Genomic DNA, 18,047 nt, shown 5'->3' with positions numbered 1-18,047 from the left:
ACACATCTCCTTTCGCCCCCGTATTCAACCTCAGTTCTGTTTTTAGCTGAAAAAAAATATGGTTACTACTTTAATGTCGATGTATTGTCTATGATGCTGCAGGGTCGAATACCGGGACTCTACTGAAGTCTTATCAGGTTTTAGCTGCCCACAGCTCAATATCCCACCAAGTTACTCACATTACAATGGCCTCTTGCACCACAAGGTCATTTCAAGTCCCTGAAGTCTTCTTATCTTCATACCCATGTGTATTACACTAGACGTGTGTGTTCCACAAATAAAGTTGTGTTTTTGTGTGTTGTCACAGAGCCACGCGGTTACATAACACATTAATACTTTCAGAAGTTAAATGACGATGGAAGCATTTTTATGCAATCATGTTTATTTTTGTTGTCTTGCCACATAAAAAAAGGCTCAGATTGCAGTTGGCTCTTCACAGAAGAAGCTACATTCTTCACTAAAATGTGAAAGCAGAACACGTCACACACACGTAAAGAAATAATAAAAAAAAAAATCCTAGTTGTACAAATTTTTTAACACATCTTCAAATATTGGTTTTATCACCCATTTAGGAAATACACATAAAAAAAAAACCAAAAAAAACAAATGGCATGACTGGTGTGATTTACAGCAGGAGGGAAAATATATTAAGCGCTAAAAATGTAGGTTTTTAAAAAACAAAAAGATAAATTAAAGAAACTTTAGATTTTCTAAGCTCTGAGGGGAAATAATTGTTTAAATTCATAAACATCTAAACCTCAATTAATTTCAATGAAAAATACACAACTACAGTATCTCAAATTTCGATTAAAAAAATAATGATAATAATTCTTAATTATGATACTGTATCTTAATCTATTACAGTCAATTAGAGGGATTTCTTTAATAAACTATTTTGCAAAAAAGAAAATTAAATCATTTGTGGAACTACATTGTAGCAAAGTACTGAAAATACCAGTACATATATATCCAGAATATAAATCATTGTTTGTATATGCCAAATAAGTATTTTTTGCACTTTAATATCAGTTCTTTCTATAACATTGAAATATGTAGTTAATATATATCATTTAGTGAATATATTAACTATGGCGTTAAACTTAAAATCAAGGATCCTGCGTTAAAAAAAGAAGAAAAAAAAACAGAAAACACAATAAAAAGAACAAAAAGCTTGCGTGCATATCTGCACACCTGGTTGGTCTCCATGAGCATCAACCAATCCCCCCTCTCAGCGGTCCGCAGTGTGTTCAGTGGAGCGGCGTGAGCTGATGCTCTCCGTTTACCTATAAATCCCTCTGTTCTGTGCTTCTTTGTGAGGCACAGAGGGTGTGGGGAGGCAGAACAGCAGGGGGTCCAATCAGAGAGGACAAACTCTGTCCCAGGTGCTTATTTTTACTATACAGCGCCACATTCTAGTGTCCACTTTCTGAGTTTTTGGCCAACCCAGTCCAACTCCAGTTAAACCAGTTTGATCCCAGTAGGGGGCGCAGCAGCCCTGCTTGACTATTCAAGAATGTTCCCAACTAAACACCTTTATTTATGAAAATCAAATTAGATAAACACATTTTTTCTTCATTAGATGCAAATGAGCCAGTTAAAAAAAGTCAGTTATTTATGTTCAACTATGTTTAGAAAAATAAAGTCCCTGGCTGATCTCCAACCTGAGCCGCTCAGTACAGTCATATGTGTTCATTTGGCCATTTTTTTTTTAAACAGGAGGCAAGTTCTCAAAAAGAAGTAAAACAATATAATGAGTAGAAAATGAGAAACAGAGATGAAAAAGTGAGAACACTTGGTTGAAAGAATTCCTGGCAGACTCATTGTTCTTTTGGCATCAGAGTGGGATATGAATCTTATGACTAGGTCTAGCTCTATGTGTAATATTCTGACGAAAATAACAAGAAATGAATCACTGCGATTCCCCGTGTCGCTCCCTGAGTCACTGTGGCCCCGTTCTGGAGAAGACTGATTCTTCCTGGAATTTCACAGGTAAACCAGCCACAAGGTAATATGTATCATTTGCAGTAGTTTAGCATAGATTGCATTGCGTCATTCACTGTCTTGAGCGTTGATTGCATTGTGTAAATTGAACATCTCCCGATCTGGGGGAGCATATGTGTGTGAGGTTGGCGGTGAGAAGGAACGAGGGAGTCAGGTTGTCAGCAGGAAGAGGAAGAGGACGAGGGTGAGGAGGAGTGAAGGGGAAGCTGTCCTCAGTGAGCAGGCACTACCTCCAGGTACAGTTTCTGGAAGAGAGAGGAAAACTTTAGGGATGAAAGAATCAGTGGTGGAATGTAACTAACTACATTTACTCAACTACTTTACCATCCTAAGTACTGTTCTGAGGCACTTGTACTTTACTTTAGCAAAGTTTATGCTTCCTTATTATTCTAATTCAATGTACACTTTACTCCCTACAGTTACTAGTTACATTTAACATAAAAACATTTTTTTACAATATGTTTATCTAGTTTATCTAGTACATACAGCATCAACATTTGCACCACATTGATGAACTCCACATGTATTTATTAGTGACAAAAGCCTAATAATATGATATTCTAGAATATATAACAATGTGAAATAGACCATTCTGCATGAGTACTTCTACTTTTGATCTTTCGTCATCACGTATATTTTGCTGATGATGCTTCTGTACTTGTAATTGAGTATTTTTATACTGCAATATTTCTATTTTTACTAAAGTAAATGATCTGAGTGCTTCGTCCACCGTTAGAAATAGTTTGTAAGAAATACACTAAATGGCCAAAAGTATGTAGATGCCTTTAGGACTTTAGGTCTGGTCCATTTTTCCACTGCTTGGGCTCATTAATGCACTTAATGTAAATGTTAATGTTACAGCATATAGCCTAATTATATTACATAGGCAATGGCGTGCTTCCTGACAGTTTGTGAGAGGTCCTTGGTTTCTGAGTTTGGTGTAGCCGTAAAAGAACTTTGTAGAAAGCACCATTGGAATGAACTGGAACGCAAACTGCGAGCCAGGCCTTATCGCCCTATATCACTAATGCTCATGTGGCTGAATGGGAGCACATCCCTGCAGCCAGGTTCCAAAACTGTGTGGAAAAACTTCCCCGAAGAGAAACGGTTGTTGCAGGAGCACATTAATGGCCATTATATTGGAGGGAGATTTTATAACCATCGCATACAGGTGTAAAGTTTGGGTGTCCCCATAGCAATGTAGAATAGTTTCCATTTGACTCATTTCTATGAATAATCAACACGGCTCATACAGTTATGTGCCGTACTCTTGCTACCGATTCAACCACATTTGAATTTGAGAGAGAAAAGAACTATGACGTGTGTGCATATGTAACCATACAGACGCATCGTAAAGATGCCTACGAATAAAATTGGGTTTAAAATGTTGCAGCTCACCTTGTATTTGTTTTGAACCCTCTGATGCTGTAGGAGAGAAAGAGAGAAAGGGGAGAGAGAAGATTAAGATAAAGCTGATGTGAAGAAACAAGCTGCTGATTAGTCATTTTTGTATGCTTAACTTTCTCAATACAGCTACTGCTTTGTGGAACAAAAGGAGCGAGGAACAGACAAATGACCAAGGGAAGGTATTTACCATTACTCAAAGCCTTACGCCATGAAAAATGAGTACTGACTAGCTGTGCAACCCTAAATATGTCCCCTATGCAAATTCTCTTAAAGGTCGGATAAAAAAAGCACTTGAGAAGCATGGCAACAGGAAAAGATAGTGTTATGTAAATCAGGAAGAGTAAGAATGATCGAGATTATACAGCAGGGACACAGGAAATGAAAAAGAAGGGGAGAAAAAAAAAAACACACGAAAATTCAAAATGACAGAGCGAAACCAAGAAGTGGACAGAAGATGAAAGGAAAAGCAGCGGAGACCCGAGTGAGAAAGTATGGCGGAGAAAAAGAAAAGAAAAAGGAAGGTTCGAAAGATTGAAACAAGGTCAGACGGAGAGAAAAGGGGGGGAGAGAAAGAGAAGGGTGTTTGTGTCTGGGCGTCACTTTCTCAGCAGGGGGGCGGACTAAAAGGAAATAATGGAGGGAGGGATGGAGGGATGTTAGGACAGGGAGAGGCGAGAGAGAGAGAGAGAGAGAGAGAGCTGGTGTAGAGATGAGGGAAAAAAGGGCAAACAAAGAAAATACAGGTGGTGAGACTAAAAAGCGGAAACGGTTAAAAAAGGACAGAAAGGTCAGGAAGGGGGGATGAGGCGGAACAATCGCAGCCGTTATTAAATTGATCTGAGGCCTCAAACCTGCCTCGGACACTGGGACCCCAAAGAAAGAAAGACACACACACACACACACACACACACACACACACACACACACACACACACACACACACACACACACACACACACACACACACACACACACACACACACACACACACACACACACACACACACACACACACACACACACACACACACACACACACACACACACACACACACACGTCTCCAGGAAAGCTACCACTTAGCCACATCCCACTGCGACTGACTGAGATTATGACGTGCTGTACAGCCACAGAGAAGATAGCGAGGCTTTATTAAATGAGGGGGTTTGTAATATCCGTCTTGTACCTACAGGTCTCCGCAGCAACATGCCACTCAGACAGACATGAGACACTAAATGACTCCCGGGTTTTGTACAACTAACGACCATCTAGGGGTTAACGAAGCATTAAATAGCACGCTGGGCCTGGGCCTCTTACTGAGCTGGTGTGTGTGTGTGTGTGTGTGTGTGTGTGTGTGTGTGTGTGTGTGTGTGTGTGTGTGTGTGTGCGTGCGTGCGTGCGTGCGTGCGTGCGTGTCAACATGGCTGTAATTATGAGATTTGGGAGGGAAAAAAAAATAAAGCAAACAGAAGAAAATAATAGCCAAACATTTGGGGTTTTAAATAGCGCTGCTGCACTTAAACAATATAGACTAAAAATCAGCATCATCGTCGTGTTCATTTGTAATTGAAAACTGTAGCTTTTCTGCCATCAACCCATGTTTTAATGCAATTTAACGGCCAATTTATATTTATTCATTATCTGTCCTTGAGGTTTAAATTGTATCGCAAAAGCCTAAGCCTAATTTGTATAATTTTATCAATAGAGCATTTAAAATCAATTAACAAAACTTAAAAAGTGACTTATAAGAAAAATTACATCGCTTAATTCCTTGAGTTTTGTGAGTTTTTTTCATCGTGGTTGTTTTGGATGTGGCAAACATAGCTATATAAAAAATAATGATTTTATGACACTTACGAATATGCTTGAAGTCAAACTTGTAATTTACTTGGGTAGAGGAAAAACACTTTACTGAAAAGTACCAATTTGCGAGTGTGTGTGTGTGTGTGTGTGCGCAACGCCTTGCCACAGTTCGAAACTAAAGATGTTAAATGCCTTGTGTTTATCCAGCTGTGTGTGATATGTGTGTTTTGATCCGACTCTAAATCACATGCGCATTTGAACACCGAGGACCACTAGTTTGTGTCAACATCATAATTTTCATCATGCAAGCCACAAAATGGCGTCCGCGCTGGTGTGACTGGAAGAACTGTGCCGTCTCTGCAATGCAGTCAGAAACATGCAGCACGTGTGACTGTACATACACAACCATGGCTAAATGTGTGAGTGTCTGTGTGTGTGTGTGCATGCCAGTGTATGTGTGTGAGTGTCTCCAGCCGGCAGAACGCCCCACTGCAGAGACAGACACTGTTCCACCATCCCACCTCTCCTCTCGTGCCGCCATTTTACACACACACGCACATACACACACACACAGGAGCTAATGCTAACCAACCCTGACTGTTAGCACTTTACTAAAAATTAAACAAAAAAAGGCAAAGGCGAAAAAACGGCGAATGAAAAAAGCGAAATCGACGAAAGCTGTTAAAGTCTAATTTTGAGTATCGAGTTTGGGGTCGGAGGGAGCTCGCCTGGGCAAGCAGTGTGTGTGTGTGCGTGTGTGTGTTTTCAAGTTGTGTCCTTGTGTGTATTGAGTTCAGAGGGTACAAAGGTATTTGGGAGAGAGCGGAGGGGGTAAAGGAGGGCAGCGATGTAAGAAATTAAAAAAAAAAAAATAGCAGCCAAAAAAAGAGAAGGAAAATGGTGAAGCTCTGCAAACTGAAATGAATGCAATGGACTGCTCACAGCGGGAGAACGACAGAAAAGAGGGAACAGAGACGGAGAGAGAACAGGAATCAATTAGAGAGAGAGAGAAGTTGGTCTGTAATGGTTTCTCACAGTAGGGCGGCGAAAAAAAAGGGGAAAGGCGGAGAGACAGAGCGACAAGGAGATAAACACAACAGGAGGAGTTTTAGAGGGAAGTTGCAACACAAAAAAGGAAAGAAAGGTAAGTATGGAGTGAGAGGCGAAGCGAGCGCTGAAAGACGCAACAGAGGGGCTGCAAAGCGCCGCAGAATTCTTATGACACCCGTTTGCTGGTGCCCATTCAGAGCCTTGTTTTCTGATGCAACAGGATCAAGCACCTTTCAGCAAAGCACTCTGTCTAATTGTGTTTTGTGACAGCGTTGTGTTCAAATCATCACGTACATCACGAAGCCCCAAACAACTATAAACCTCAAAAGCCAAAACGTGCTTAATACTATAATGCCGCAAGCAACAACCAGAATGAGGAAACATCAGACACAGAGGATGTCATTAGGAGCTCCCTGCGTCAGTAACTCTCTCCTGTGAGTGCTTGTTGTGTTCTTGGGTTAAATTAAGGCGTTAAACACACACGTTCACACACTGGAGAGGAGACTGAGGGACCGGCGAGTGGTGGCTGACCTTGGAGCAATGACAGCGTACCTGACGGACCCTCTCACTGTCATCACTCTGTCCTTCAGACCGGTGTGAGCAAGGTGCATGAGTGCGCGCGTGTGTGCTGGCTAGGGTTGCAAAATTCCGTGAAACTTTCCATGGGAATAAAAATGAAGGTTGGACCTTGACAGGGATTTTTAACTATAACAGGGGAAAATATATTTTAGCATAATCTTGACTCAAACAACCAGATTTCATGCGAGTACAGAGACTATCTATGCTCATATGCACATAGCACACTGTTTACTGCGGTGGTATTGAGGCCACGCCCCCTACTGTGCATTCCTCCATCACATGCACCAATGATTTCCGGAACCCTGGACTTTTGAAGCCACACATTTTAGCCCGTGGACTACAGAACATTTCCAAAATTCCCCAGCTTAACTTCCCATGGAAAATTAATTCAAACACAGACAGGGCATCCCCGCATGGAAGTACTGTTTAATCTCATGCTTTCTGCAAGGAAAAAATCATTTTGGGCAGAGAAGAAGGGAAGTGCATGGTTTGAAGTTGTGATAAGATGTAGTTGTAGGACAAGAGGCTGCCATCGCAGACACACACACACACACACACACACACACACACACACACACACACACACACACACACACACACACACACACACACACACACACACACACACACACACACACACACACACACACACACACACACACACACACACACACACACACACACACACACACACACACACACACACACACACACACACACACACACACACACACACCCTACTGCCATGCTACCTGTCAGATAAAAGGGAACCAGAGCAGGAAGGAACCAGAGGGTATGTAAGGTGTTACCACAGGGAACGACACAACAACAGCTGTGGTAAGCGGTCACTAATGGACAGTCAAACAGAAAGACAGAGAGAGAGAGAGAGAGAGAGAGAGAGAGACCCTCAAACTCTCCTCCATGTCCTCTCTCATCCATCTCGTCCTCTCTTCTCTCTCCGGCCTCATGTATTCTCATCCCAACGCACTTGCCGCACAGCATGTGCGCGACAGAGATGGAGCGGAGCGGAGAAACAGGGAGAGAGGAGTCGGTGAAAAACAGCATTGTGGATATGGAGATACAACAAAGAGATAGACAAGACACAGGGAAGGTGGAGGAGGTGGGGTGAGGAGGAATGGGGGTGTGTGGGAGGGGGGGGGGTGTAAGAGACTGCCATGGATGGTGCCTAGATTAGTTTTGCTCCAGTAGCGAAAGATCATAAAAAATGAGGGAAGGAGGGGAAAGCTGAGGAGACAGAGAGAAGGGGAGGATTAGTGCCACTTCAGGAATGACAGAAGACTAGAAAGAAAGAAAGAGCGGGAGGTTCAAGTGGTGGTGATGGTGGGGAGGTGGCAAGAAGAGGGAGATCCTGACATTTAGTTGGGATTAGTTTTGGTTAAGGAACAGGATGAGAGGGTGAGAAAAAAAGAGATGAGGAAAGGAAACAGTAGATGGAAGTATGTGGAAGTCTTTCTTATGTAAAGTAATGGGCTTTAACAGTAAAGTCTGGCTCAGATAGGCTGATGGGTACCGTCAGAGAGTCAGAAGACTACATAAGCAATTTACCACCGAACAACTATCTGTGCTAAAAGTAACACAAATTTAATCAAGGTGGTGTAATGGGGGTCCGTTAAAAGGACATGTAAGAATTTAGTAAACGGGTTTCATACACATGCAGATACACAGAACCTTGCAACCAGCTTCCCTGGAAAAAAAAAGTGTGTGTGTTAGTTCAGCCTGGGACAGCACGACAAGCCCCCTGCAGATAGCAATGGGATGGGAACTGGGACAGACGTCTCAGACACGCATATGCGGGGGGTGCTTACGCGCGCACACAGAAACACACGCACAAAGAGCCAGAGAGCACATGCAAAGGCCCACATACCCATGCAGGAATGCACAAAAACACAAAGTGCACAGACACAGGAAAATGATCATACATAAAATTACACACACACACACACACACACACACACACACACACACACACACACACACACACACACACACACACACACACACACACACACACACACACACACACACACACACACACACACACACACACACACACACACACACACACACACACACACACACACACACACACACACACACACACAACAACTAGTACAGGGATTCCCACAGTGACTGGGCAATATTCCCAACCGGAATGGGCAGCTCACTGGACTGGAAGACTAACATTACTCCAGGCGTGCTCTGGATTAGATCAACTCTGGGAATTTCACACTGGGAAAGAGAGAGATGGAGAGTGGGTGAATGAGGGAGACAGGGAGGTAGAAAAAGAGGAGAGAATGGAGGGAGTTAGGAGAGAAGAGAGGGAACTAATTCTTTACAAACCCTCAATCCAATTATGGTTTAAAAGCCAACGTGGAGTGGAGAGTGGAGTAAAGTCTCATCTTACAAGGTTAAAGATAATGCAGGATTCTGACGGGTAGAGATAGATTTAGTTTCATTGATAAAAGTGGAGAGAATTAGAGCATTACAGTTATTCAGAAATAGAAGAGGAATAGTTGTGGGGAGCAGCCTAAACATCATCATCATCATGCCCTGGTAGTAGAGATAAGAGAGGCAGAGAGAGGAGTCTCTTGGTGTACAAACAGGGGGGAGCATGAAAGGAAGAACAGATGAAAAGTGTACTCACTGGGCTCACAGCACACGGTGACACGCAACTTCATACATGGCAGAGGAGGGCCTTCGTCTGAGGGCAGAGCTAGAAAGAACAACGAGATCAACAGAAAGAGAGATTTAAATGTGCTGCGGATCTACTGAACCCAAAAAAGAGGCTGGCATTCAAAATGATAACAGATAAAATGAGACGTGCAAAAGCAGAATGAAATCTTTCAGTCAAATCCTCACTTTGAGAACTCTCTTAGTACTTTTGAAGAATTCTTATGACAAGAAAAGCTTAAGAGCAGTGGGGTTGTTTTCCTGTTCCCACCATATCCATACCTCACACGATCCCTGAGAGCAGTATAAAGAATCACACAATCTCCGTGTGTCACAGAGACTAACAGGCTTCACACTTAGCTGCACGACTAAATAAAAACAATAGCACACACGGCTGAGAGTGCGACCATAAAAAAACAAAAACAAACAAGTGCTCCGATATCAACGCTTATCACGGCTCATGTGGGAAAACCGGCAAACATCACTTGTATTACCTGTCGTTTAGCATTGCTTTTACAAAAACAAATCTATCAAAGTTAAAGGGCTTTATTTTTGGGGGGAATTATTCACAAACAGCTGCTAACTCAACAGGGACCCAGCGCGCAAGCTGAGTGTATGATCGCTAACAGTCTGTCTCACTTTGTATCTGTAATTTCAACTGATAAGATAGGAGCACAGGAGCAGTGGGGCTGTGTTATGAGGTGCTATCTATGGTGGCTGAGAGAGCTCAACTCACACACTAAACATCTTAACTAAAATGTTTGACAGCATGTTAGATTAAGAAAGAAAATGCTGCAAATAAATGAAACTAAAGCCAAGTGAGGACCACTTTCCCCAAAATACAGAAAGAACTAAAGATGCTGCAAGTCGTACGCACCATGACAGATGTGAGGTCCGACACTGCGGACGGTTCCAAGGGAAACTAAAAACCCAATTTGCTGAAGATCACCCACTCGTCAGTGATCATGTCGGAAGCTAATGGTGTTTATTTCAGTTTGACTAAACAAATCGTAACTCAAGGCCAACAGACTAGCTTTTTTCCGGAGCTTCGAACTTTGGACTTAAACAAGTTTTTGTTTTGTTTATTGTTGCTTCAGAATGATGCATGTGCTGAGTTTGACACTTTAAGGCTGTTTTCAGGTTCATTTGGTTAAGTTTCTCTGTGTTCACCTTAAATCTCAGTTTAGTGCATATGAGCAGGATTTTGTGACATTACAGCTAGTTCAAAAAGCAAATCGTGGCTAAGGATGCAACTTACCCAAGTGGGATGTGGAAACTTGAAGCCGCCAGTGCACAATACACTAAAAATGTACTTTTCAGTTAAGTAGGAGGCATCTTGTAACCAGTATGTACACATTTATATGAGCAATATTTGCATATTCATATAAATAGTTTGAGGTCTCCAGTGCTGCATTTTACATTTCATAACGTGCCAAACATTTTTAATAAGTGACGAGTCATGACTGCAGGTAGGCTAGATTAGTACCCGGACTCTTTTACTAAGAAGCCCTGCTGTTGTAATGTGTGCAGAATGTGGTTTAGCATCGTCTTGCTGAAATAGGTAAGGCCTTCTCTGAAAAACACGTCGTCTACTTGGCAGCATATGTTGCACCAAAACCTGTATATATGGTTGAGCATTAACGATGTCTTCACGGATGCTGTTGAACTGTGCGCTGATAACTAGCCGGATGGTCGGTCTCCTCTTTAACCCGGAGGATGCGGCGTCAGAGTGAGTTCCAAAAATAAAGTTAAATTTTAACTCGTCAGACTACAGGATAGTTTCCCTACTTCGTCTCTGTCCATCTTAAATAAGTTAGAGTCTAGAGAAGGCTAAACTTTTTTGCATCTAGTTTATATGCGGTTTCCTCTTTGAATGGTGGAGTTTCAGCTGTCATTTGTGGATGCAGCGATGAACTGTGTTCTCAGACTGGTTTTTGGAAGTGTTCCTGAGCCCTATGTATGCTTTTAAAACAATTCATATTAAATTTGTATTTCTAAACTCAATATTTATTGTAGTTTTAACAACATGATTCTTTAAATTAGTGTTTGCCTTTGACTAATTACTAGTAGATTCTTCAGCTTTAGGTGTCGCCTGGAAAGGTTGCTCTTCCCTCAATTGGTTCCATGTTAGGAGCAGATGACTGTCAGAGGATGTCAAGGTGTTTCCTGTTTGTGGGGATCCGTCTGTGGAAAACCTGCGAGTGTTGGTCAGCAGGTCAGACAGAAACAGTGGGTTGTCAGTGTCGTAGTCTGTGGGAGCCGTAGAGAGGAGCTGAGCCCGGCTCAGACTGAGCCAACTAATGCCATTAGTGTTTCTAATACTATTGTACTGTTCTCCCAGGCTAATGCCATTATACTGTCTCCAGTGCTCTCCCATTCAGCCCACAGACCCCAGAGCCAGACATTTGGACCAACTTTACGCCTTATCTTTGATGTGGACAAAACACACACAATCGCTCTGAGCCCGATGTGGCCTGACCGGGGGGGGGACCTATTGTTGCTTTTCTCTGAACCGGCCTGAACAACCACAATAGCCGTGTGTGTATATGTGTACATATATACATGTGTGTTAGCGTGTGTGTGTGTGTGTGTAAGCACTCTCTCATGCTCTCACAATGCTCCATTGTCCCTTGGACCGCAACAGTAATTTATGCAAAGATTCTTTCTCTTCATCTCATCCATCCCTTTTTTTCTCCATCGCTTTTGTTGATCTCCCTTTTCTTCTTCCACTGTGGATTCCTCTCGTTCGGCCTCTTTCGACCCTTTCCACTCCCCCTTCCTGTACTGTCAGACTATGTCCATCTTTTGCTCTTTCTCTGCCTCTGTCACTCCTCCACGCTTCTCTACCTCCGTCTGCTTCTCTGCCTGCCTTTATCCCCCCACCCCCACCCTCCCTCCTGCACTGTCGTCCCGTATTGATCTCCATTTCTTCCTCCTACACTTTGCGGTCCCCTCTGTCTCTTTGTTGTCACCCTTCCATACCATGCTTTCACTTGACTCTTTCATTCTCTGTCTTGTTTCGTGTCCTCCTCCTCTTGGTTGGACTGACACCAGAAGTTGTAAAAAAAAAAAAAAAAAGGGGGGGGGGGGGGGGGAGGGGCAACAGTCAACTGATTTTACAGCCACTAAGCAATCTTCTGCCTCCCTTTTTCTCCCTCCAGTGGTTTGAAATAAATGAGTGAGGAGAGAGGAGCACAATAGAGTGTAATGGGGAAAGAAGAAACCATCAGTAAACTTGTGTAAAAGCCCACAGGTTTAAGAAAACATCAAATTAATGTCATTCAGTGCAAATTTATGGCAAACATTGATGCCATAAGCTGTAGACTGCAGACACTCAAAGACTCATAAAAAGACATTGGCTAAAGTAGCTCTCAACTTTTCCATCCCTTAGAAATATCCTCCAATGCAGGTGTCTATGCACAGCCTGATGAATTGAAACATCAAATATTTACATATTTTTCTCTTTTTGGGCTGTTTTACTTGGCTTCCAGTGTGAGGAGCCTGAAGCGAATATTCTCTGCTTTACAGAATAGACATTTCTCACAAGACAGCAAGTGATAATTCCCGTTGCACATTAAAAACACATACCTTTTAGCCATGTATTGAACCACAATACTTTTGGATTAATGACAGGAAATTAATCTGCAACCATAAATCGATCGAACGGGATAGGATGTTACACAATTCTAGACTCTTTCAAGGCTGAACTTTGATTTTTTTGCTTATTTTGTCATGAATATTTTATGTTACAGTGAAATATTTATGATTTCAGTCCAAGTTTTCAAGGGCTTGAAGTCAATTTTTCAAGAAAAAATTAAAAACATCATCTCTCTCTAGCTTCTTAGTTGTAAGGATATGCTACTTTTAGGAATTTTATCTGATGGTAAACTGACATTTTTGGGGTGTGTGACCATTAGATGGACAAAATAAGCATTTTGAATGCGTCATCATTGGTTTTATGAAATGGTTATGGACATTTTTCACAATTTTTTGGATATTTCAATGCCAAGTAATTCATTTTTTTTTAACGTGTACGGGCAGCGGCTAAGGCAGGCTGCTGTGTTCGACGACTTCTTTCCCCTGCAGTATTTAGAGACAGGCGTCCACAGGCAGTTCCGTGTTGCTGGAGACGCTGCAGTTCACTTGCAGACCACGATAGCCATAGCATGTTTATCATGTACCAGACAATTTTGGCTCCATAAAGCCGGCAGTCCATATCGGTCATCAGCTAAGGCTGATGAAAAAAAATAATCGATATGGGCACTGGCCCTAAAAAATCCATATTGGTCAATCCCTACAATTAATGGATTTTCTCAGAAAATAGTCCACAGATTACACGATAATCAAAATAATCTGCAGCCATCACCGACTGAAATGTGTCCTGGTCAAACCACAAAATTCTAAAACTTTGTTACTTATTGACAATATGAAGATTATGCATGGCTCCTTGTTAAGAAAATAAAACAAAAAACTGATTAATTCAGAAGTTTGGTATATTTTGTCAAATAAATCGGCATTAAAACTCATGACTGCTTTGGTACTGGTATCATGCTATTCTAAATGATACCCAGCTTTACTTTAGACCCAATTGAATCTCTTAACTCACTGAAACACACATGCACGCATGCACACACATATCCTCCACTCACAGCTGTAGTAGTAGTGGCGCCCAGGGATAAACTCAAACCCCAGTGAGAAGGGGGTGAACCTCTGGATCTTCTCAGAGAAGCGCACTGGTCCAAACGGAGCGTAGGGGGTGTTACACTCCCACCTCTTGATGGCCCCTCTGGTCTCCACGCAGCCCTGGAAAGAAGCCTCTCCCACCAGGTAGAGGGCCAGCGTCTCTGGCTGCCTGGGGCCCTGGCTCCCCTTGTTGGGGTAGTGTGGGCAGTAAATATCCAGGTAGTCGTTCAGATTCACCTGGATTGACAGATCTCCTGCTGTTAACCTGGAAGGAAGAACGACAATGGCATTAATATTTCATGCGACGATTACACAGAGTAATACATGACTGAAGGGGGGGAGGTGGTGATTAAACACAGACAGAGAGAGAAAGTGAAAAAGAAGACGGATGACAGGTATTCCATAATTCCTTTGTGCTCGGAGGAATGTGGATAGTTACGGCAGATGGATAGTTCATCAATATTACACGCAACGATTACGCAGGGTGATAAAGCAAAGTTGTGCAGGTCTTAAAAGAATCTTTAACAATTTACAATTACAATGATGCAATTGCATTTTACTCGCAGACAAGCAAGTGAGCGGTGTTAAGCGATATTTAGGGAGAATATCAATTCCTCATATGCTAAAGACCATTGAATGGAGTTCAGAGTAAAAGAAACGTGAGTTCCTCTGCTTTCCACTCTTTCACTATGCAGCATGGATATTCAAAGGCGTGTGCAAACTTCTGCGGACGTGCATGCGCATGCACATGCACAACCACGTCTTCAGTCGAGGTTGACTGACTTTAGGCGTAGCAACAAATCTGGACAAGACAGCATCATAAGAACAGAGGAGCTGCATAATGTGTGCTCCTTTAGACTGTGGATTTGGAATTCCTGTCAGCTGCAGGTTAAAAAGTTACCCGTGCACAAACTAATACAAAGGAAGAGGTGAGAGAGGTGAATTCAACATGAAGAAATCATAAAGGCATGGAAAAACAATGTAGAGGACAACAAATGAGAAAGAAATATTTGACAAATGGAGGGAAGAAATGTGAGCCATGGAGTGACACGAGAAGAGGCCCAGAGGAAAACAGGTGGAGACTGATGAAAATAGAGCATTTGAGACAGGCTACAGCAGAGAGACGGAATTAAATAAATGAATAAGAAGGCTAAGGAGAGGAAAGTAGGATGAACAGGTGGGAAAATAAAAAGTGGAGTAAAGAGAAAAGAAAGTAAAGTGTTTTAATTAGTGACCCCAGAGAGTCTGAGTGCAAACGCACGCAGAGAGGAGTACAACTGAGTTGAAGAAAGAGAGGAGACGGACTTTAATTGGGCTCCTCTTCGCATGGAGCGCAGGAGAAAAGAATGTGGCTTGGGCAGAAGGTTCAGGTCCATCAGTGGGAGTCTTTACAGAGGGGTGACAGACCGGAGGAGAGAGGAAGGGAGTGCTGGGAGTCAGTGAAGGGGAACATGGGAGGGAAAAAGAGTGCAGAATTGGGAGGGAGGATGGCCGTGGTCGGCGGACTTAAGTTAAGTAGGCGGACAGAGAAGAGGAGAGACCACAAGAATAAAAGAGGAAGAATAAGTGCAGAGAGAGAGGAAGACGAGGAGGAGGAGGAGACAGAGCTGAAAAACTGAAATGAAACAGATAGACATGACAGGAAGCACGAGACTGAGTGGGTCCATCAAATCTGCAGAGGGTGTCAAAGATGGATTGGGCAATGAGAGGAGAAATGACAAGAGCACAAAGGACAGCAAACCTGAAATAGAAATCTACGTTTTCTGTTCACTTTGAACGATGTGCGAGCAATGGTGCATAAGTCTGAGTGAGACAATGGAGCAGAAGAGTGTGTGTGTGTGTCGTGGGGAAGCAGGTCTCGCCAAAAGCTGCTTCCTGCTCAATATCTAGCATGTGGAATTGGCGATCTATCAACGCGACAGGACACCATTGATCGGGACACACACACACACACACACACACACACACACACACACACACACACACACACACACACACACACACACACACACACACACACACACACACACACACACACACACACACACACACACACACACACACACACACACACACACACACACACACACACACACACACACACACACACACACACACACACACACCTGATCAATACCTCCTCTGTGAATGTGTGTGACCACTTCCCGATAGCTCTATTACCTGTGTGTGCTAATTACAGCTGAACAAAGGAACTTGATTGTCTGGTTAAGGGAACAGAACAGCACATGAAGCCAGTGTAAGCACAGACAGACAGACACGCACACATACATACACACAGACAGACACACACACACACAACCAGTGGTGCCTTCTGAGGCTTCTCTGAGTTTACTTAGATGCACTAGCTGTAGAAGTGTGTGAGCGTGTATGTGCATTGTGAATATGTGAATGTAATAATAGACGTGTGCTGTGTCAACACGCTGCCCCCCCCACCCCCACCCCCCCATCTACATGTCATTCACTCAAGATTCTTCCGCAGGTCTTCTACGGGTCCTGTTCCCTCCTCAGCCACCCACCAGATCTGCATTTCTCCTCAGCCCCTTCCTCTACTCGATCTCCTCCCTCATCTTTCCCCACTTTGGAGGCTGCATCTCCCTCTTATATCTGACTCTTCTCTATCCTCCATTACCCCACCCCCTCCCCCTTTTCCTCCCACAAGCCTCCAACCTCGGCCTGTACCATATGCACGCCAGCAATTACAGAGACAGCTTGCTCTACTGATGTCAAACTGTCAGCCCTCTTTCTATCCTCACCCCTTTCCTTCCTCCACGTTCATTCTCTCTGGCCCTGGTAGGCTTGGCTACGCCCTAATTACACTCAGCATCCTCCCATTTTCCTGCCAGCCACAGCAGAGCGGTGACAGCACAGAGGCATCATGGGAGAACCGAAAGGGCTGTGGGTGATAAAGAACAGAGTGCTGGAGCAGCCTATAAGTAGGAGAACACCTCTGGAAACAGAGGAGAGGATTCGTTTGGTCCAGTGCTGGAACAGAGGGGAAACACACACACACACACACACACACACACACACACACACACACACACACACACACACACACACACACACACACACACACACACACACACACACACACACACACACACACACACACACACACACACACACACACACACACACACACACACACACACACACACACACACACACACACACACACACACACACACACACACACACACAACTTCTGGAGAATAAAACATGTTCCATCCCCCACGCCAGAGGGTGATCGGTGACACCCTTCTGAGGGCTGGAGCAAGCTCTTGGTTGATAAAGAAAAACTCACCGAGGAGCCAAATCAAAAATTACATGCTGGGCTCTTCAATGGAGAACTTGAAAAGGCTAACATTGATCCTTTTTATAATTGCAGGAAATCACATTCAGAATTCAAAAATTGAACATAACCATGATATAACCCAATGTGTGTTAACGTGTGTGCACACAAAAGCATATATACACACGTGCATGCGAGTGTGTGTGTGCAGTTATAATGAAATGCAGGGGGTTGACTTCAGGCAGAGACCTTTGATCCTTTAATATGAGAGAATAATTAAAGGAGCAACAATCCCACAACATGGCTTCAGGAATACAGAGCAGATACTCGATCACGCACAGCAGCTGCGTACTATGCATACTGAATACACTTGGGCACTTAACGCATGTACGGCAGATAAACACGGGGGCTAACAAAATTCTACAATGCTAGACTGTACTATGCATCCTGAATGCATGTATCTGTAACTGTAGATGCTGTAGTTTTAAAAAAACACTTTCATGCTCATGATGGGGCGATAAT

At 43.1% G+C, this 18,047-nt stretch overlaps 1 protein-coding gene across 1 annotated transcript in view; it reads right to left on the bottom strand.

Annotated features, from left to right (window-relative positions):
- Positions 1–925: 925 nt before the first annotated feature.
- The window catches only part of efna4 (ephrin A4), a 34,525-nt gene continuing 17,403 nt past the window's right edge, over positions 926–18,047 (bottom strand). The window contains exons 2-5 of the mRNA XM_083918794.1: positions 14,179–14,477; positions 9,504–9,572; positions 3,400–3,426; positions 926–2,246 (exon numbers count right to left, since the gene is read on the bottom strand). Of these exons, the coding sequence (XP_083774920.1) occupies positions 2,152–2,246; positions 3,400–3,426; positions 9,504–9,572; positions 14,179–14,477 (490 nt within the window). The 3' untranslated portion in view covers positions 926–2,151. The remainder of the gene's footprint in view (positions 2,247–3,399; positions 3,427–9,503; positions 9,573–14,178; positions 14,478–18,047) is intronic.

This window comes from Echiichthys vipera, assembly GCF_963691815.1.
Source record: "Echiichthys vipera genome assembly, chromosome: 8".
NCBI lineage: Eukaryota > Metazoa > Chordata > Actinopteri > Perciformes > Trachinidae > Echiichthys > Echiichthys vipera.
This window is presented reverse-complemented; position numbering and strand designations above follow the sequence as displayed.